At 59.4% G+C, this 18,131-nt stretch overlaps 1 protein-coding gene across 1 annotated transcript; it reads right to left on the bottom strand.

Annotated features, from left to right (window-relative positions):
* Positions 1-11,248: 11,248 nt before the first annotated feature.
* LOC128917767 (tektin-3-like) lies at positions 11,249-17,868 on the bottom strand (the record flags this gene model as incomplete). Its single annotated transcript, XM_054221198.1, has 7 exons — positions 17,290-17,868; positions 16,651-16,734; positions 15,928-15,998; positions 15,502-15,645; positions 14,414-14,636; positions 13,043-13,197; positions 11,249-11,450 (listed from the first exon to the last, which is right to left on the bottom strand). Coding segments are annotated over exons 1-7 (1,458 nt in total), but the record flags the coding sequence as incomplete, so codon positions are not given.
* Between the last annotated feature and the right edge of the window lie 263 nt (positions 17,869-18,131).

Raw genomic sequence — 18,131 nt, 5'->3', positions numbered from 1 at the left:
AGCCATGCAAGGCCAAAGGTTGGCCAGGCTTTTTCTAGTGGTCAGAAAACTGCTGGGTCTGAGGTCATCTTTCCTGAGACCAGGAGCAGCCAGGCTTGGCAAGTTCGAGCCTCACAAAGCTCTTGAGATGCAATGAGTCGACAGTTCCCAGATCACATCCCCAGGGTCAACACTCACAGCTCCAGAGCCACAAGCAGAGATGGATGCTGCCTCCCAGCACAGACCAGTGCCCAGCTCCCGGGGCTGTTTCCCTCCCCATCCCTGCTTCTCCTTTGCCCAAAGCCTCCTTTCCCCTGGACCTTCTCAGCACTAGGAAGGCTAGGCTGCATGTGAGGGGGGGGGGGCGGGGCTTGGCTGACCCCCTGCTTCTTGTCCTTGGCTCCCTGGAGGTGCCGACTGCATCCCTGAGATGATGGCCTGGGTACCAGGGGACCCTGCCTGCATCCCTGGGGTGGTGGCACTGGCATCAGAAGTCCTCCTCCATCTGAGGGAGCGCTTGCCCACGTCTCAGATGTCACCGTTGCTCTACGTGTCCCTGCTTGCACTCCCAAGGAACCAGGATGTGTCCCTGGAGTGCCTTTGATGGTCCTGGGCACAGGCTGTGTGCCTGGTCCCGTCGGACCCAGCGCTGAGCTTTCCAGTCCGTGCTGAGCCAACAGAGCCGGACTCAGGCAACGGCCACCTCTCCCAGGCACCGGGGACACCGGACACACGGATCCAGCACCCAGAAAGACGGGCAGGGAGAGCTGGTGTTCCAAAAGTGATATATATTTTTTTAATTAATAAAATCATGATTGTGATTTAAAATTTAAATGCATTACTATTCTTTAATTAGTAAAATTAATTCCCTGGAGAAGGGAGATGAACGGTGGTCACAGGGCTGGGGGGAACACATTGACAAATCGCAGCCCCCAGTTCTGCTTCGCCCCGGCCCTGCAGAGGTGCAGAGGAGGGAGGACGGGGTGAGGGGGGGTTCAGGGGGGTCTGTGCAAGAAGCCGTGCTGAATTCCAGAAGCCAGAGGAGAGGCGCGTGTTGCTCTGGGCGCTGCAGCACCTGTCTGGGAAATCCAGAGCTGGGGGGGCACCAGTGGCTCCGTGCCGCCGTGGCCATGATCCGGGCTCTCGACAGCCACCTCCATCCATTTATTTTTCATTATTCCCCCTCTGCCCTCTCCTGCCCTGCTGCAGGGCTGCTCGGGCATGAAGTGGGCTGTTAGAGAACCCACACACCCCCTTCAGTACCTCTGGGATGCTGCTTCCTTCTCCCTGGATTTATATATATATATGATACACATAGATTATAGCGATAGATTAAAAAAATAAAGTGGGGGAAGAAAAGGCCAGCTACAGGCTCCCATGGGCCGGTGCCCACCCCAGCAGCATGTCTTCCCCTTAAAGACAATAACAAAACCCAGACAATGATCCCAGTGAGTTCCTGGGGGAGCCCCCGGTCCCCATGCCCTGGCCCGGACCCCCCCAGCTCCCCTCCGCGCCAACCCTTTGTTGCCTCAGAAAACCACAATAATGGCGGCGGTTGGGAGCCGGGCCTGGTCTCCTGCGGGACGTGTCACCGGAGCGGGCTGAGTGACCGGGACAGCCCTGCGAGGGAGCTGCCTCTGCCCGGGCTCGGGCTGCGCTGGCTGCGGCCACAGATCAGCCTGCGCCAGCTGCGCCTCAGGGATGGAGGTGGAAAAGGCAGCCGGGACCCTCGGCCTCTCCCATGCCTGTGGATAACCGCATCCCAAGGACCAGCCGGGAGCGGGGCATCGCCCAGCAACGGGGGACGCTGCATTGTCCCTTGTCACCCGTCCCACCGCCGCTGTGACCACTCTGCTGCTAGGAGGCAACAGAGGAGGAGGAGGAGGAGGAGGAGAAGCACGAGGACAAGGAGGACGCGGACAGGGAGGAGGAGGAGGACGAGGGGAGGAGGAGGAAGGCTTTGACTGCCCATCCCTCCCACCCATCCCAGTCTCCCCCAGGCAGAAAGGGCCCCCTGGGCAGCTCTTTCTCCCACTCCCCCAGGAGCTCAGGTCCCGCTCAGGTCCCTCTGTCGTTTCGGGCACGGCAGCAGCCATGGCCCAGCTCAGCCTGGCCCAGCTGCTGGATGTCGCCATCGGGACGACCAAGATCAGGGCCATCGACTTCGTGGCCCTGCGCAGACTGCTGCTGGCCATGCTCTGGCACCTGGGCCTGCAGGACCTCCCTGTGGAGAAGCGGGGACACAGCCCGACTCCCCTCCTGAAGAGGGACCAGCCTGCCAAGGCACCCCCTGTTCTGGAGAAGAAGGGGGACAGGGCCCAGGGCACGTGGCAGCAGCCCCAGGAGCCACGGGAGCGACTGCAGGAGACCACGAGCGGCCCCCAGCTCACCTGTGAGACCACCTACGCCCAGAAGATAGAGAAGAAAATCAAAGAGAATGGGAGCAGCATCTTCAAGGTAGGGGCTTCTGCCAGTCTCCTGGGTGCTCCCCCACGAGACACCCCCTCCTCCAGGGTCCACGCCGCCGTTGCATCCCCTTACACTGAGGTCTGCTTTAAGCCTGAGCCCATGGCAGCACGTGGGCCTTCACAGCCAGAAAGAACTGGAGTTTTGGGGAGGAAGAACTGGGGCTGAAATGCCCCAGTAGCTGGAGGCTCAGCAGCCCTGGAGCTCTGGCCCCATCGCCCTCTCCATCCCTCCCTTCCCCGCTCCTGACCCACAGCCGCTACCGCATCCGCTCCTGGGGCAGCTGGGAGGCTCCACCAGCCCCTCATGGGCCTCATCTCCCACCCCAAATCCCCTCGGCTCGCCCAAGGCCTAAAGCCAGCACTGGTGGGGAACAGACAGGGGCCTCATCCTGCACTGCGCTGAGACGCTGGCGGCCGTGCTTTGCCCCCCAACTATCCCCCGTGGGCAGAAATAAACCCAGGTTCAAGTTAAGAGCACAGCAGGGGTCAAGGTCCTGGTCCCCAGGGACCCTCCCCTGGGGCTCACCCCACCACCCCCCTCTCGTGGGCCACGGCTCTCTCCCAGGAGCTGCTCGAGGAGATCCACACCATGAAGGTGGCGCAGTCCCGCATGGCAGAGGACATCCGCAGGATGCAGGAGGCGCTTGGCTTGGTGAGCTGCCGCTGGTGCCCGGGGAGGGAGCTGGGCCCTTGCCCCCTCCCTGCCCCTCTCCCTGTCGCCACCCCAAAGTGGGAAGGGTGTCCCAAGGGGGGAGCAGGGGAGCTCAGCCCACCCTCCTGCAGCCCCCCACCCTCTGCCCCCCACCACTGCCCCGGCGAGGGCACAAACGGACGCCGCTGCCTGCAAGTCGGGCTGCGGGTAGAGGGAACTGCGGGCATCAGCCAAAGGGATGCTGGGGCACTTCTGAACTAACAGGCAGAAAAAAAGAAACGTGGGAGCTGGGAAGGAGGGGGATAAGGCTCTGCCCTGGGCAAGCCAGCCACAGACCCCAGGCTGCCTGCCCGCTCTCCCTTTGTCCTGTGCCCAAATGCTCCTTTGAAATCCCGCTCCCACATCCAGACTGGTGCCCCTCCCCTCGCCCCGCTCCAGAGGAAACTCCAGGATGCTGCTGGCCGCCTGCCGGGCCCCTGGGACCAGACAGTGCTGGAGCGTGATGGGCTACGGCCACAATCCTGCCTGGATCCTGCACCGGGACAGGGGGCAGCTGCATCCCCAGCTCCCTCGCGGAGACCAGTCCTCCTGTGTCGGGCCATGGTCCACGGCTTGGCGGTGCTGGGCACTGATGTCCCTGTGGCTCCGTTCCCCCCAGCCCCGTGTCCGGCCTGACCCCTTGATCCCTTCCTTCCCCAGCAAAGGCTGAAGGAAAGGCAGAGCCTCTGCCCGGCCCCAGAGGAGGTGAGCAGCATGGTGGGCTGGGAGGTGCTGGGGGATGGATGGCCTGGTGGGCAGCATATTGGGAGAGGGGGGAGAAGGAGGAGGAGGAGGCCGAGGAGCCTGAGCTCTGTCGGCGCTGAGTGCTGGGGCATCCTGGCTGCGGGAGTGGGACCCAGCGGGACCGCAGCCCCCAGTGCCTCCAGCCACTGCACGCCCCGGGGCTCTGCGGAGCTTTGCTCAGCCCTTCTCTTCCCTGCGCATCCCGCCGGGAGGCAGGACCTGGCACAGGCAGCGCCACGGCAGCTCCTCGGCTGCCCCGACAGACAGACCTCCTGCGCTGCCTGTGGCAGGGACGTCTCACAGCAGCCCCTCCGGGGGACAAGTGAGCACCTGAACCCGGGGCATACAAAGGACCCCCGTGCTGGGACGACACGGGGGGCCGTGCCCTGACTCCGCCAACACCCCCGTTCCCAGACCAGGCAGCTGGAGGATACGCGTGGAAAGCCCAGGGTGGATGGAGCCAACTGGAAATTGCATGGAAGCGCCCAGATGGGGTAAGAGGACGGGAGGGGGTTTCCTACCCCAGGGGGGCTGCAGGGGAGCCCAGGAGGGCTTGGAGCACCTCGGTCTGGGGGGTGATGAACACCCCCGAGCAGCCCAACGGAGGATAAACCTCCCCGTGCCCCCATCTCCCTGGCCAGGTCCACGCTGCAAAAAATCAAGCAGGAGCTGATGGAGATGAAGGACCTGGGCCTGCAGGAGATAGAGCGGGAGCTAAAGGAGCTGGGAGAGCATCAGCAGAGGACTGAGGCCAGGCTGAAGCTCCTGGCGATGCAGACAGATGAGCAGGTGAAGGCACAGGTGAGGTAGCGCTCCCTTCACACACCACCTCGGGGGGGTGGTTCTGGCGAGGTTCCCACCCACCTCCCTGGGCTGGCTGGGGCCATGGAGCCTCCAGGGCACCTGGGCTCCTTGGCTGCATCCATCCCAGCTCACAGCCCATTCCTTCTCCCCTTCCTGCAGAAAAACAAGCTGAGGGTGATACAGCACATGGGGCAGGAGGAGGCAGAGGCGCAGACAGCACGCCCCGTCTCCAGCACGGACACCGGAGTGAAGGTGGGGCAGCTTCTCCAGCGCCATGAGAAGCTCCAGGAAATGGTGAACACCTTCATGTCCTGGCAGGCGGTGGGCAAGGTGGTGAGGCAAACCACCGCTGCAAGGGTGCAGTCAGGGTCCCCTCGACCCCAGACCACCACCCTGGGGACAGAGCCACAGTCCCTGGGCACCCAGACCATGATCTGGGGACAAAGCCATGGTTCCTGGCACCCCCGACTACCACCCTTAGGACACAGCCAGGGAACCCTGGAAACCCAGACCACCACCCCAAGGCTTAAGCCATGCTCCCCTCGACCCCAGACCACCACCCTGCGGCCACAGCCAGGGGCAAGGTGGTGAAGCAGCTGCCGAGGAGGAGCCACGTAGGGAGAGGCCGACGTGGGGGGCTTGGCAGGGGGCTCCTAGGAACCCCCCGGCTGGTTGTGCTTTGCAGTAGCGTGGGGGAGCCCCTCACCGCCCCCCAGACTGGCTTGTACAAGTCAGCAGCATGGAAGGAAATTACAGTCTGGTGCAAATGTCCTGCTGGCACTGATAGCCCATGGCCACCAGCCAAGTAACCTGGGTCTGTCCCCACGGGGCAGCCACTGCCCCCTTGCATGGCACTGCCTCGTCATCTTCCTCCCTGAAGCAGGATGAAGAACTGCTGAAGAGCACCCAGGCCACCACGCTGCAGGTACAAGGGGACTATGAGAAACTCCGCTCCGTCGTGGGGGACGTCCTGGCTGACAGTCACCAGGAGCACAAAGATACCGAGGTAGGTGGCTGAAAGCCCCGTGGGGTCAGAGCATCCTCCAGGCAGAGCCCAGGCTGGGCACCACAAGGCGTTTGTCCCCCTGCCAACCTGCTCGCAGCCCTGCAGAGCTTCCAAATGCCTTTCCTGGGGGAGTCTGAGAAGCCGAGGAGGCCAGTGTTCTGGGCTGGCTGGGAGGCAGCTCTGACCCTGCCGTGGCATCATGGGGTGCTGTCTGCATGGGAAGGCTCCGTTCCAGGCCGTGGAGAGGCTGGAGAAGGAGAAAGCGGACAAGGAGGACCCGGTGCTGGGAATTGCTCTGCTACACCCTTGAGGGGCCACAGCACCAGCCAAGGGGGTCCCAGGCAGGGTGACAAACACCCCTGGTCCCTTGGGTGCTCGGTGACAGAACCAGCCGATGGGAGGGAGGATTTCCAGGATTTCCCTTGCCGGGTCCTGCTCTTTCCCCCCAGGTCCCTTTGGCTGCTGGGACCAAGCCCACGGGGGTGATGGGGCGAGCAGGGCCATGTAGCTGCTTCTCCCTCTCCTCCCGACACGACCTGGCCCTGCCCATCGTACCGCCGTCCTTTCCCCACCGCTCTCCTGCCTTTCCCTCTTGCTAGAAAGCAGAGACAGCCCTGGCCACCAATGTCAACTTCACCGAGTTTAACACAAGCATGAAGCGGCTGAATGACGCGATTGAGGAGCTGCTGAGCCAGGTTATAGGCCAGGAGAAGGTCCAGCAACAGTTCAGTGAAGAGACGGCCTCCAAGGTGAGGGTTGGCTTGTCCCCACCACACAAAACTGGCACCATCGGGCCTTGGGGGCCTATGGCGGCCTGCCTGCAAGGGCCCTCCCCTCCCAGCTGTCCCCCCCGGGGACAATGATGTCCCATCGCGGGGCGGCTGGCTGAGGGTGTGCACCCATCCACAGCTGGACCGCCTGGAGCTGGGGGCTTTCCGGCAGCAGCTGGAGGAGCACGGCAAGAGGATCGTGGGGCAGCTCCAGGAGAAGGCGCCGCAGCCAGGGGCTGAGGATGCCGCTGGGATTAAGGAGTGAGTGCGATGGGGTCAGTGGTGGCTGCAGGCACAACGCTCGCCCCGGTCCCTCTGGCTCCCCGACTGGTGCCCACGTGGTCCCTGGCACAGGAACAATTTCCCAGCGATCCGTGGGCATGCTGATGAAGTAGCTGCTGAGCCATGTCCACAGCCTGTCCTGGGACCGGCCCCCCAGCATGCGGCTGCTTGGCCCCGAGTAGGACCCGGCACCGTGGGTGGGACGGGGGAGACGGGTGCTGGCACGGGGGTGCGGGTGTCTGCCTAGGGGGTGCGACCCTGCCAAGCCCCGTCGCAGCCTTGCCCGGCAGCAGGGACCCAGGGCGCCCTCCCCAGGGGGAAGAGCGGGGATGGAGGTGCCATGGGGTACAAGCCTGTGAATTTGAGGACGCTGCCCCGAGCAGGGTGGGGGCGGAGGCTTCCAGGGGGGCTTGGGCAGGGCAGGGGAGCAGAGATGTGCTGCGCAGGGGCAGCTGTGCTTGCCCCCGCTCTGTGGGGTTTTACAGCCTGCCCACACTGCCCCACCTGGCCCAGGTCTCTGTCTCAAGGGTGCTGAAGCCACATGTGACGAGTTCTGCCGGGTCTCAGCCTGAACTTGGGCTTGGGGAGCTGTGGGGAAAGAGCAGATCCAGGATGGCTGGACGGGTGGAGGGTCTCCTGCCGCAGTGGGAGGGGAGACGGAAGGGACAGATACCACCGGGGAGTACCCCCTGGCCCCCTCCCTGCCGTAGCAGGCTGGAGCACGGGGTGCCACAGTACTGGGCACTGAGCATCCCTGTGCCCCGTCCAACAGGGCGCCAGCGGCCGACGGCAGGGACCCCACCGTGCCACACAGCTGCGGGGGCTCGCACAAGGACACCACCCCACTGCAGCACATGGACTGCCTCCAGACCCCCACAGCCTTCCAGCCCCTCCTGCTCCCCGGCAAGGTAGGAATAATGATGGTGGGGATGCAAAAGGGGCGACTGAGGCTGGGAGGGAGATGCTGAGCATCTCGGGGAGCCGTGCCTCAGTTTCCCCACATGCGGAGTTCGGCCCCGGGGCTCAGCCAGCCCGCTCTCTCCTTCCAGCACAACGTGAGGGATCTGCTGGGGAAGGACGGCCACACCTGCAGGGACCGGCTGGACGAGCAGCTGCCTGCTGAGCAGGGGCCCCACGGGACGGACCCAGCACCCAGGCAGCCAGCCAGGAACAGCTGGTGTTATGAACGGGATTTTTCATTTTTTTTTTAAGTTCATCAATCTTAATTAAATAATTAAATTAATAATTCTTCTTTAATTAATAAAAAACCTTGTAACTGTTTTTTACTGGGGTCTTGGGTGTGTTCTTTATTTTCTTGTTTTAAGCGAGGTTGATTTGAAAACTAAACCCCCCCAGCTCCCCACTTTCCCAGGGAAGGGCCAGGAACGGTGCTCACAGGCTGGGGGGGGCATCACGTTGACAAATCACAGCCCCCACTTCTGCTTCCCCCCTGCCCTGCAGAGGTGCAGAGGGAGGGAGGACGGGGTGAGGGGGTGTTCAGGGGGGTCTGTGCAAGAAGCCGTGCTGAATGTTGTAAGGCAGAGGAGAGGCTTCTACTTAAATATAACAACAAGACCCAGACAATGATTCCCGTGTGTTTCTGGGGGACTCCCCGCTCCCAACACACTGGCCCAGACCCCCCGATTCCCCCCCCTCACCAACCCAGCTTTGTCTCTGGCCGTCCATGGTGGCCAGGGCCTTTGCGGGGGGGGCAGGTGGGGGGCACGGGGGCCAGGTGGGCTGGTGGCCATGGGGCGAGGATGTCCAGAGGGGCTGCAGCTGCCCGTGGGGAGCAGGCCATGGAGGGGATGGGGCTGTTCATGCTCTGCAGGCTCTTCGAGGTCCACAGCTTGGAGAACGTGTCCAGAGCACCCGGGAAGTTGGGCAGTGTGGCCGGCGTGTTGCTGGGGGTTGCCGCACCTCCATCTGCCGGGGAGAGGAGAGGGTGGGCATCAGGTGGGTCACGGATGCTTCTGGGGTCCCAAGCCACCTGCAAGAGCTGGACCAGTCACCGGGGATCCCAACTGCGTCCCACACCTGCAACCCCTGGCCCCACTGGATGCTCGGAGCCCAGCTGTGGCTGTTGCTCCAGTGCCTGAAAACGGATCTCTCGTATCTTTTAGAAGAGCAACTCTCTGCTCCCTTTCCTGCTTCCCCACCCGCCTCCTTTCCTGGGAATTCTCTTGGAGTGCCTCACCGAAGGAGGGAGATGGCAGTGCCCCCACTGTGGAATGGTCGGGCTTGGAGGGCTGTAAGGGAAAAGGAGTTCTTGCTGATTCTTTTCCTACGTACTTGTCTGACGGATCACTCGGATTCAGAGATTTTCCCAGTGTTTGAATCCTTCCTAGGCTTGTCTGGCAGCTCGTGTTTATTTGCATTTCTTTTTCCCTGCTTCTGTGGCTCTTTGCTTTGGAGCAAGATGCTAGAAACCAAAGGGAGTTGGTGCTGTCACCAGCAGTCTTTGATGTCTAAGGGAGAAGGTAAAATCTGTCTTGCACTTCGATTCCTCCAAAAAAAAATATTCGTGGTGGTTCCCAGCGGGGCCTGGTCTCCTGCGGGACGTGTCACCGGAGCGGGCTGAGTGACCGGGACAGCCCTGCGAGGGAGCTGCCTCTGCCCGGGCTCGGGCTGCGCTGGCTGCGGCCACAGATCAGCCTGCGCCAGCTGCGCCTCAGGGATGGAGGTGGAAAAGGCAGCCGGGACCCTCGGCCTCTCCCATGCCTGTGGATAACCGCATCCCAAGGACCAGCCGGGAGCGGGGCATCGCCCAGCAACGGGGGACGCTGCATTGTCCCTTGTCACCCGTACCACCGCCGCTGTGACCACTCTGCTGCTAGGAGGCAACAGAGGAGGAGGAGGAGGAGGAGAAGCACGAGGACAAGGAGGACGCGGACAGGGAGGAGGAGGAGGACGAGGGGAGGAGGAGGAAGGCTTTGACTGCCCATCCCTCCCACCCATCCCAGTCTCCCCCAGGCAGAAAGGGCCCCCTGGGCAGCTCTTTCTCCCACTCCCCCAGGAGCTCAGGTCCCGCTCAGGTCCCTCTGTCGTTTCCGGCACAGCAGCAGCCATGGCCCAGCTCAGCCTGGCCCAGCTGCTGGATGTCGCCATCAGGACGACCAAGATCAGGGCCATCGACTTCGTGGTCCTGCGCAGACTGCTGCTGGCCATGCTCTGGCACCTGGGCCTGCAGGACCTCCCTGTGGAGGATCTGTTCAGACTGGTGGCAAATAAAGCAGTATTTCCTCTCTAAACTACTTTTGATTTCGAGAGCTTTTATTTCAGGTAACAGCACCATCACACCCAGGGAGCCTCACTCCAAACTCCTGCTAGCTAATTTACATCATTGGCATTGTTATTTCCAACATCAAAACGGGCTCTGCTGAAACTAAAGTGCTTTAACTGCCTCTTTTGAGAGCCCTTGACATATTTTCCCCAAAAAAGTGGTTAGAAAGTACACAGAATTACAGAATGTGTTGGGTAGGAAGGGACCTCTCAAGGCCATCTAGTCCAACTCCCCTGCAGTCAGCAGGGACATCTTCAACTGGATCAGGTTGCTCAGAGCCTCATCCAGCCTGGCCTTGAATGTCTCCAGGGATGGGGCCTCCACCACCTCTCTGGGCAACCTGGGCCAGTGTCTCCCCACCCACCTCCAAGGGGGAAGAGGGTCTTTGCTCAGGAGGTAGCGGGGCTCATTGACAGAGCTTTAAACAAGGCTTGAAGGGAGAGGGGGACAATATGGGGCTGTCCCTGTGGGATGAGATGCCAAGGTTGGAGGGACAGGGTGCCAGCGAGGGCCTGTTGCTCTGAGACGCGCTGGTGACGCTGCCTCATGCTTGAAGTCTTGGAGAGATGAGCCGGGGGCTCCTGAGGTCACAGGAGGCAAGAGGGAAACACCAGTGCAATACCCCAAAGGAAACAAGGGGTGTTCCTGGAAGAAGGTGGTATTTGAAAAGTCATGGCATCAGGTGAAGTCCCCGGGCACTGGAAAAAGTGAAACAATGCACCCATTTTTAAAAAGGGTGGAAAGGAGGGTACCGACCTGTTGGCGTCACCTCTGTGCCTGGGAAGGTCATGGGGCAGATCCTCCTAAAAGCCACACTAAGGCCCATGGAGGACAGGAGGTGATTTGAGACATGGCTTCACCCTGTGCTTTTTCCACATCAGACTCCAAAGGAGGAGGATGAGACACTTTTTCTCCTAAAATCGCAGACCGAATGGGTAGGAATGAATCCCCGTGGGTGGATTTGCTCTTAGTTGCATCCAGGATATTTTCAGTTACTTTCTGGCACGCCGTGAAAGAGCAGTGGAAAGAGAAAAACCAAAGGGAAAAAAAAAATACTCCTGGTAGACCATGTGACATTCAAAGCGATAATTTAATTTGTAGCCAGGCTTCCATCAGGAAGTAGAAGGTTAATCGTGTACTATTTATAACATATAGAGAAAACTGATAACTCTGGCAATGGATGCCGTGGGGTGGGCTGAGCCCAGCCTAGATGGGACCCAGCAGCCGCGCGGTGCTGGGAAAGGTCTTGCGCATCGCCATGCACTTCTCCTCATCGATGAACAGGGAGTTGGCTTTGACGGCCAGGTCGTGCTGCAGGATGGCCTTGGCGCGAACCAGCATTTGCAAGGTGTCCTGGCTGTCTCTCAGCTGCTGCTGAAGAGTCTGCACTGTCTCATGGATGTCGCGGACCTCGTTGACAAGGCTGGAAAACAGCAAGGAGCCCTCATTAGAAGTCCCATCACGTGGGTGGTTTCTAGCATGGCATTGCTGATGGGCCCCTGTTGCATGGGTTTTCCCCCTTCAGCGTGCTCAGACTCACTCGGACCCCCCCTGTTTGTGGCAGATCCATGGGGAACCTGAGGGCAGAGCTCCTCGGGGTCTCGGCGCGGAGGCACAGTGAACGTCTGCTCAAAGGCTTTGGCAACGCGTAGCCGCGTCTGCCAGAGCAGGTGGTGCCACCAAGCAGAGGGACGAGCAGCTGTCGTTTCCTGTTCCTGTTTGGTTTTGTGGCTTTCTTGGCTCCCCCTCCTGGATTTCCCCGTGCAAGGGTCCTCCCCACACCCACGGGTGCACACGCAGCGAAAGAGGACAGCTGGGAGAGGCTAAAAGCGAAGGTGAAACAAGTGGAGGATGGAACAAAGGATGGCGTGAGAGATGCTAAACAGGCTCTGGGGCTGGGTTTAAATTGCTTTGAAAAGGCTTCCCAGGGAGCCTCACCCAGCGGGCTGCCAGGAGGAGGTGTGAAGTTCAGGGTGCCTGATCCTCCACAGCCCCTCGGGGTGCAATGCCAAAGAGCTCCCTCTGTCCTTGACAGGATTTCCAGTGTCCCCAGGGGAGGTGAGGACAGCCCTCACTGCTTCTCCGAGTGGTGCACAGAATCCCAGGCTGGCGGGGGTTGGCAGGGACCTCTGGAGATCACCCAGTCCAACCCCCTGCCAGAGCAGGGTCACCCAGAGCAGGTGGCACAGGAACGCCTCCAGGCGGGTTTGGGATGTCTCCAGAGACGGAGACTCCACCACCTCTCGGGGCAGCCTGTGCCAGGGCTCTGCCACCCTCACAGCAAAGAAGTTCCTCCTCCTGTTGAGGTGGAACGCCCTATGGTCAAGTTTGTGCCCGTTACCCCTTGTCCTGTCCCCGGGCACCACTGAGAAGAGCCTGGCCCCATCCTCCTGACACCCCCCCTTTCAGTATTGATAAGCGTTGAGAAGGTCCCCCCTCAGGCGTCTTTTTTCCAGCCTGAAGAGACCCAAATCCCTCAGCCTTTCTTCACAAGAGAGGTGTTCCAGTCCCCTCATCCTCTTGGTAGCCCTTTGCTGTCCCCTCTCCAGCAGTTCCCTGTCCTTCTGGAACCGGGGAGCCCAGCACTGGACACAGCACCTTGCACAGCAGCTGCACCCTTGCAGTTACCCAAAAGGAAGGACCTAAGAGCTCTCAGCATGAGCCTGTTGGAGAGTAAAGGGCTTGTCCTTCAAACCTGAGCCCATCCAGCCACCGGGAAGCAGGCAGGAGAGAAGACGGGGTTGACGCAAGTAGGAAAAATCCAGCCCCTCATGGGGTGGCATCAGGCCGCCCCCGGCCATGGGGTACAGCCTCCGTTGTGGGCGCAGAGCTCTCCCAGCACCCAAAGGCTGGGATACCCGCTCATTGCTTTTGATTATGTCGGTGCACTTCTGGAAGGACTCTTTAGGAAAAAAAAGCAACCCCCCATGATTAATTTTGTCATCCAGCGATGCTCCCGAGTGCTACCACCCGTGAGCCCTCGAGGTCCCCGCCGGCCCCGCGCTCCTGCCTTACCGCAGCTGGGCAGTGTCCCGGCACAGCTCCATGTTTGGCCTCCGAGTGCGCTCGTCCAGCCGGGTCTGAGCCACCTTTAATGGAGGCCCCTGGTCCCTAATGGCCTTTTGGATGGCTTCTATATTCCTCTCCGTCTGGAATATTTCCTGCACTGTCTGGCGTAAGAAAGAAACACATGCATAAATTTAACAAATATATTCTCCAGCGGCAACGGGATTTCCCTTTTCTGCCATCCATCTGCAGAAAAAAACCAAGTTCAATTAGCAGGCCCCGGGCTCAGACTGCTCTCACTCTGCCATAGATGGAGGCACAGATCCAGCAGCCGTTTCTCTGCGGGGAAAAGCCTCTCTTTGCTCTTGCTGTCACATCAGAGGAGGTTTTGGAGCAGTGATGGATCTACTGAATTACCCGCTCCCCAAAATTACTGCTTGCAGGAACTGATCGTCCATCACTAGCAACTAACAGAGGGCAGGTTTTTGGTGGATGCTCGCTGAAGGATGTGGCACCAGCCCGCGATGCTGCAAGCCCAGTTTCTGCTCGGTTAATCTGTGCCGAGCACTTTTCAGGCAGCTTTCCATGAGAGCCAGTGGTGCGAGCCTGCTGCCCATGGCTGATCTCCACTTCATCTGCTTGGCGGAGCAAACACACCGATACCTGTGCAGCAACCACAGAGTGCTGAGACCGAAAACACGTCCTTGGAGGAGCAGCAAAGCTGCAAGCCCCACAGCAGACACCCCAGCAGAGTCCCAGTAAAGACCTTCTGCAGGGCAGCCAGCGCCTCTGAAGTAACTAGCGCTGATGCAAGTAGCGCTGGCATTTTCTGCTGGAAATCCCTGTGCTAGCAGGCTGTCAGCTGGGATGAGCAATGGGCAGTATCCCTTGGGATGAAATTACACTGCCAACTCATCCTGCTCCAAGAAGAAAGTCCCCAAGAAAGCTGGGCAGGGGCTGTTTGCAAGGGCATGTAGCGAGAGGACGAGGGGCAATGGTTTAAACTAGAGCAGGGCGGGTTTAGATGAGACATTAGGCAGAAGTTCTTTGCACTGAGGGTGGTGAGACACTGGCCCATGTTGCCCAGAGAGGTGGGGGAGGCCCCATCCCTGGAGACATTCAAGGCCAGGCTGGATGAGGCTCTGAGCAACCTGATCCAGTTGAAGATGTCCCTGCTGACTGCAGGGGGTTGGACTACGTGGCCTTGAGAGGTCCCTTCACACCCAACACATCCTATGGCTCTATGATTCTAAATGATGCTATAACCAGGTTCTTGTGGTGACCGTTCCTCTGCTGGGGCCAGGTCTGCGTGGAGGGTCGCGCTTTGGAGGTGTCACCGGGAAGTGACAGTGTCACACCAAAGGGAGGGGTTCCGGCTACCTTGGCCAGGTGGGTCTGAATCTTTCTCTTGGCATCGGCCGTCTCGGCGATGCGGTTGGTGAAGGCGACGTTCACGGCGTTGAACTGCCGCCACATCTGGCTGTCCGTCACCGCCAGCAGGTTCTCGATGTTGTCCCGCAGCTTGGCGGAGGCCGCCCGCTCGCTCTGGGAGCGGAGGATGTTGTCGTTGGTGAACTTGGCCCAGGACTGCGGCACCGAGATCCTGGCGGGGAAAAGGAGAGGCCCCCGGTAAGCTGGATGTGGGCAGGCATGGACCCTTCCAGGGAGCAGCGTGGATTCACTATAGCTTAAATCTACACTTTTAATTGGACTGTATGTCATAGTTTAACCCCAGCCAGCAGCCAGGACCACGCGTGCGCTGGTGCAGTTCTCCCCCTCCCCCCCAGAAGGGAGAAGAGGCAGAAAAGGAGGGGAAAGGGAAAGGGAAAAACTCATGGGTGGAGATAAGGACAGTTTAATAGAACAATAACAGAAACGAACAATAATAATAATAATAATAACAATAATAATAATTATAATAACAATAATGACTCAAGTCACTCTCACCACCCAGTGAACTGGCACCTTCCCGAGCCCCGACCGCATATTCCCACCCCGCACCAACCCCCATTTATATCCTGAGCATGGCATCTATGGTACGGAATATTCCATTGGCCTTTCCCTTGTTCTGCCTATGCTCCTCCTCACTTCTATGGGAAGCTGAAAAGAGTCCTTGAAAAGTATAAACATCGCCTGGCAACAACTAAGACACATCTTTGAAAATATGCATAAACTTAGTGAGCTGTTTCAGCAGAGGTGCTCAGCTGAATTAATTGGCAGGCTGATCTCTCAACCCCTGGTAGAATGTTTAATGAGGTGGGACTGGCTTTCACCCTCTGGATGTTTGGCATCCAACTGTCAGCAGAGGGTTGTGCTCCCTTTCCGGGGAGCGGAGAGAAATGACCGCTCTGAGGGAGGTGTCTCCAGGCCGGATGGATCTGGGTTGGGGACAAGCAGCTCCCTGCCAGGGAGAGGCACCACGTATCCCGGGGACAGCTTGCTGCTGGGGACCGACAGCGTGCACTCACGTGGCATCGACCTGCTCCACCCCTCGGTAGTAACTGATGCCGTGGGAGGTGTTCATCAGGTGGTGGCACCTGTCGTCGATCCGGTGGGCCACCTGCTTGTTGGCCAGATCCTTCTCCAGATTCTGCTGGGCCACCCGGTTGGACCTTCAACATGCAAACAGCAGCCATCGGTGGGGATGTACGGGTGGAATGGCTTCCTCCCCATTCCACTCCCCACAGCAGCTCCCGGCCCCCCCGCGCAGCTCTGTCCTCCCACGAGCATCACCGCCCGCATGCCATGGAGCCTCCATGGGCTTTACGCCTGCGGGGTGTGGGGAGAGACAGGCTTCTTCTGGGGGTTCACATCTGCTGGGGTTCTGCTGGGGCTCTGCTGTGACCACAAATGCACATCAGCCCTACGACATGAGAGAAGGCGCTTCTCCTTACGTGATCTGGGCTTTGGCCTTGTCCAGGAACTGCTGCATCTTCTCCTGGCACGACCTGATGACATCGACCTCCTGGGCAAAGGCAAAAGAGGACCCCATCAGCGTCCATACTCACTCGTCCTGGTCACACTCCTCCCCTTGGACCTCTCCAACCCTGCACACAGCAAGAACTTGCCTGCTTGTCTTCCTGCCCAAAGCAAACAGGCAGGAAAACTCGCAGCTGAGCCTGCGCCCAGCGCCCTGGAGGGGACAGAAGGGTGCTGTGGCTGCAGCCACGGCCTTTGCGTTCCCTTTCAGGGTGGGTCAATAAGGATTTTTTCACCTTGACCTCAGTGTCAAGCGGTGGTTAGTCCCACTGCACGGACAGGGACACATCCTGGTGTGGACAGGCAGAGTGGTTCCCTGGACCACTACACACCTCCGTCCCCAGATCAGCACCTGCCCTTTTTGCTCCCAAAATGGTTTCCTCCCCAGGAGGAATCCCATCCGTACGGGACAAGAGGAGATGGACTTGACTTCGGTGTAAATGCCCAGGCTGAATTTCTGAGACACATTCAGCTCCACCGGAGGAAGTGTGTTGCTCTCAGCTCACTTGACTTCAGCACAAACCCATTGCCTTTGTGAAGCTCCGGCTGCTGGAGGCAGGTGATCAGTGCTCCAAATCCCATAACTTTGAAATCCGGTAAAAATAGCTTCAACGCATGATCTGAGTTACCCAACTTACTGTTAAGAGCTGTTCCTCCACGTTGTCATGGACCAGGTCGATGCCCATCCTCTTCTCCCGGTGAAGTAAGCACTCCTGAGCGACCTGTTGGGGACACGCCATCACCGCTGGCTGCAGGGGCAGGGCTCTCTATGGGGATCGTCCCCATCTCCAATAATGCAAGAAATGAAACTCTAGGTGGGCACGGAGATGACAAGAGGGGAAAAAAGTGGCCCGGGGCAGCTGGTTTTGCTGACAAGGAGCAGCCGAGCTGCAACATCAGCATTAAACCATCATGAGGGAGCAGACGTGTCCCTGGTGCAGCCACAGCTGAAACGGGGGACCTGTGTCAGCTTTGACGCCCACCTCGCCAGAGCCTCGTGGTAAGACACGGGCTTTTGTCTCCCAAACTGGGATTCTGGATGTACGGCTTCTAAAAATATTGAGTTAAGCCAACGCTGCTCTGACGTGCTCAGCCTGTGCTGATAGGGGATCCAGCAGATGGCAAGGGGGGTTTGGTTACTACTAACTTAACTAATGGCCTCAATAAAAGCTTTCTAGACGTTCCGGAGCTGCAGTGAAACTTAATGAGACTTTTGAAGGGCTGCAGATGTTTCAGCAGTAGGCTACAGCTTGCAGCGCGCCGGGACGGGTGCTTACCCGGAGAGGGGCCTCCGCCTCGGCCAAGGCTCTCTCCAGCCTGGTCTTCACCTCTGTGAGCGCGTTGGTCTCCCCGATCACCTCATCTAGCTCGTGGCAGAGCTCCGATTTCCAAAACGCGATGTCATTGGCGCGCACTCCCAGGTTTTTGGTGCTTTCTACTTGCGTTTTCTTGGTCTGCTGGTATTTGTGGTCAATGATGCGGGAGGTATCGGCTCTCAGGCGCTCCGCATTCTTCTGGGAGGTCTCCGACTCCCTGTAATTGGTCACGTTGGACTTGTACCAGTCTTCAGGGGTGTACTGGGTGAAGACGGTGGTTCTGGTGGAAACAGATGGAAGCTTCTCGCCGGCGGTTATCCCCTGGGAACTCTTGGAAAAGGCAGCCAAAGTTGGTTTGCTGGCAGCCGTTTTGTAGTAGGTGCTGGGCATCCAGGGGAGGCTGTAGCTCTGAGGCAAGGGGCGGTAAGGAAATCGGTTCTTATAGCTTGACGCCATGGTGTGGATGGCAGGGAGAAACCTGGTGGGTATGGCTCTGGGATGGGCGAACTTTGCTGGTAAGGGAGAGCCGACAGACTCCATGCTCCACCGCTGCTATTCGTGTGTCCCGTCCGTGTCCTGCACAGAGGAGGAGAGAGAGGACAACCTCAGCAACCTCCTGCACTTGCCTTACTTCTTACAGCAACACCCGCAACTTCAAACACAAACAGCGATGCACAGAGCGCCCTCACAGCGCCTGAACAGGCCTAAACCCCTTGAAAACAAATCCCTCCTGACAGCATCCCAAACATTTGTATATAAAAGGGTTTGACTTTGTTGTTAGTGTCTAGCATCAGGTCTTGGAA

The sequence above is a fragment of the Rissa tridactyla genome, chromosome 15 (genome assembly GCF_028500815.1).
Source record: "Rissa tridactyla isolate bRisTri1 chromosome 15, bRisTri1.patW.cur.20221130, whole genome shotgun sequence".
In the NCBI taxonomy this organism is placed as follows: domain Eukaryota; kingdom Metazoa; phylum Chordata; class Aves; order Charadriiformes; family Laridae; genus Rissa; species Rissa tridactyla.
The sequence above is the reverse complement of the archived record's forward strand: the minus strand, read 5'-3'. Positions and strand labels throughout refer to the sequence as shown.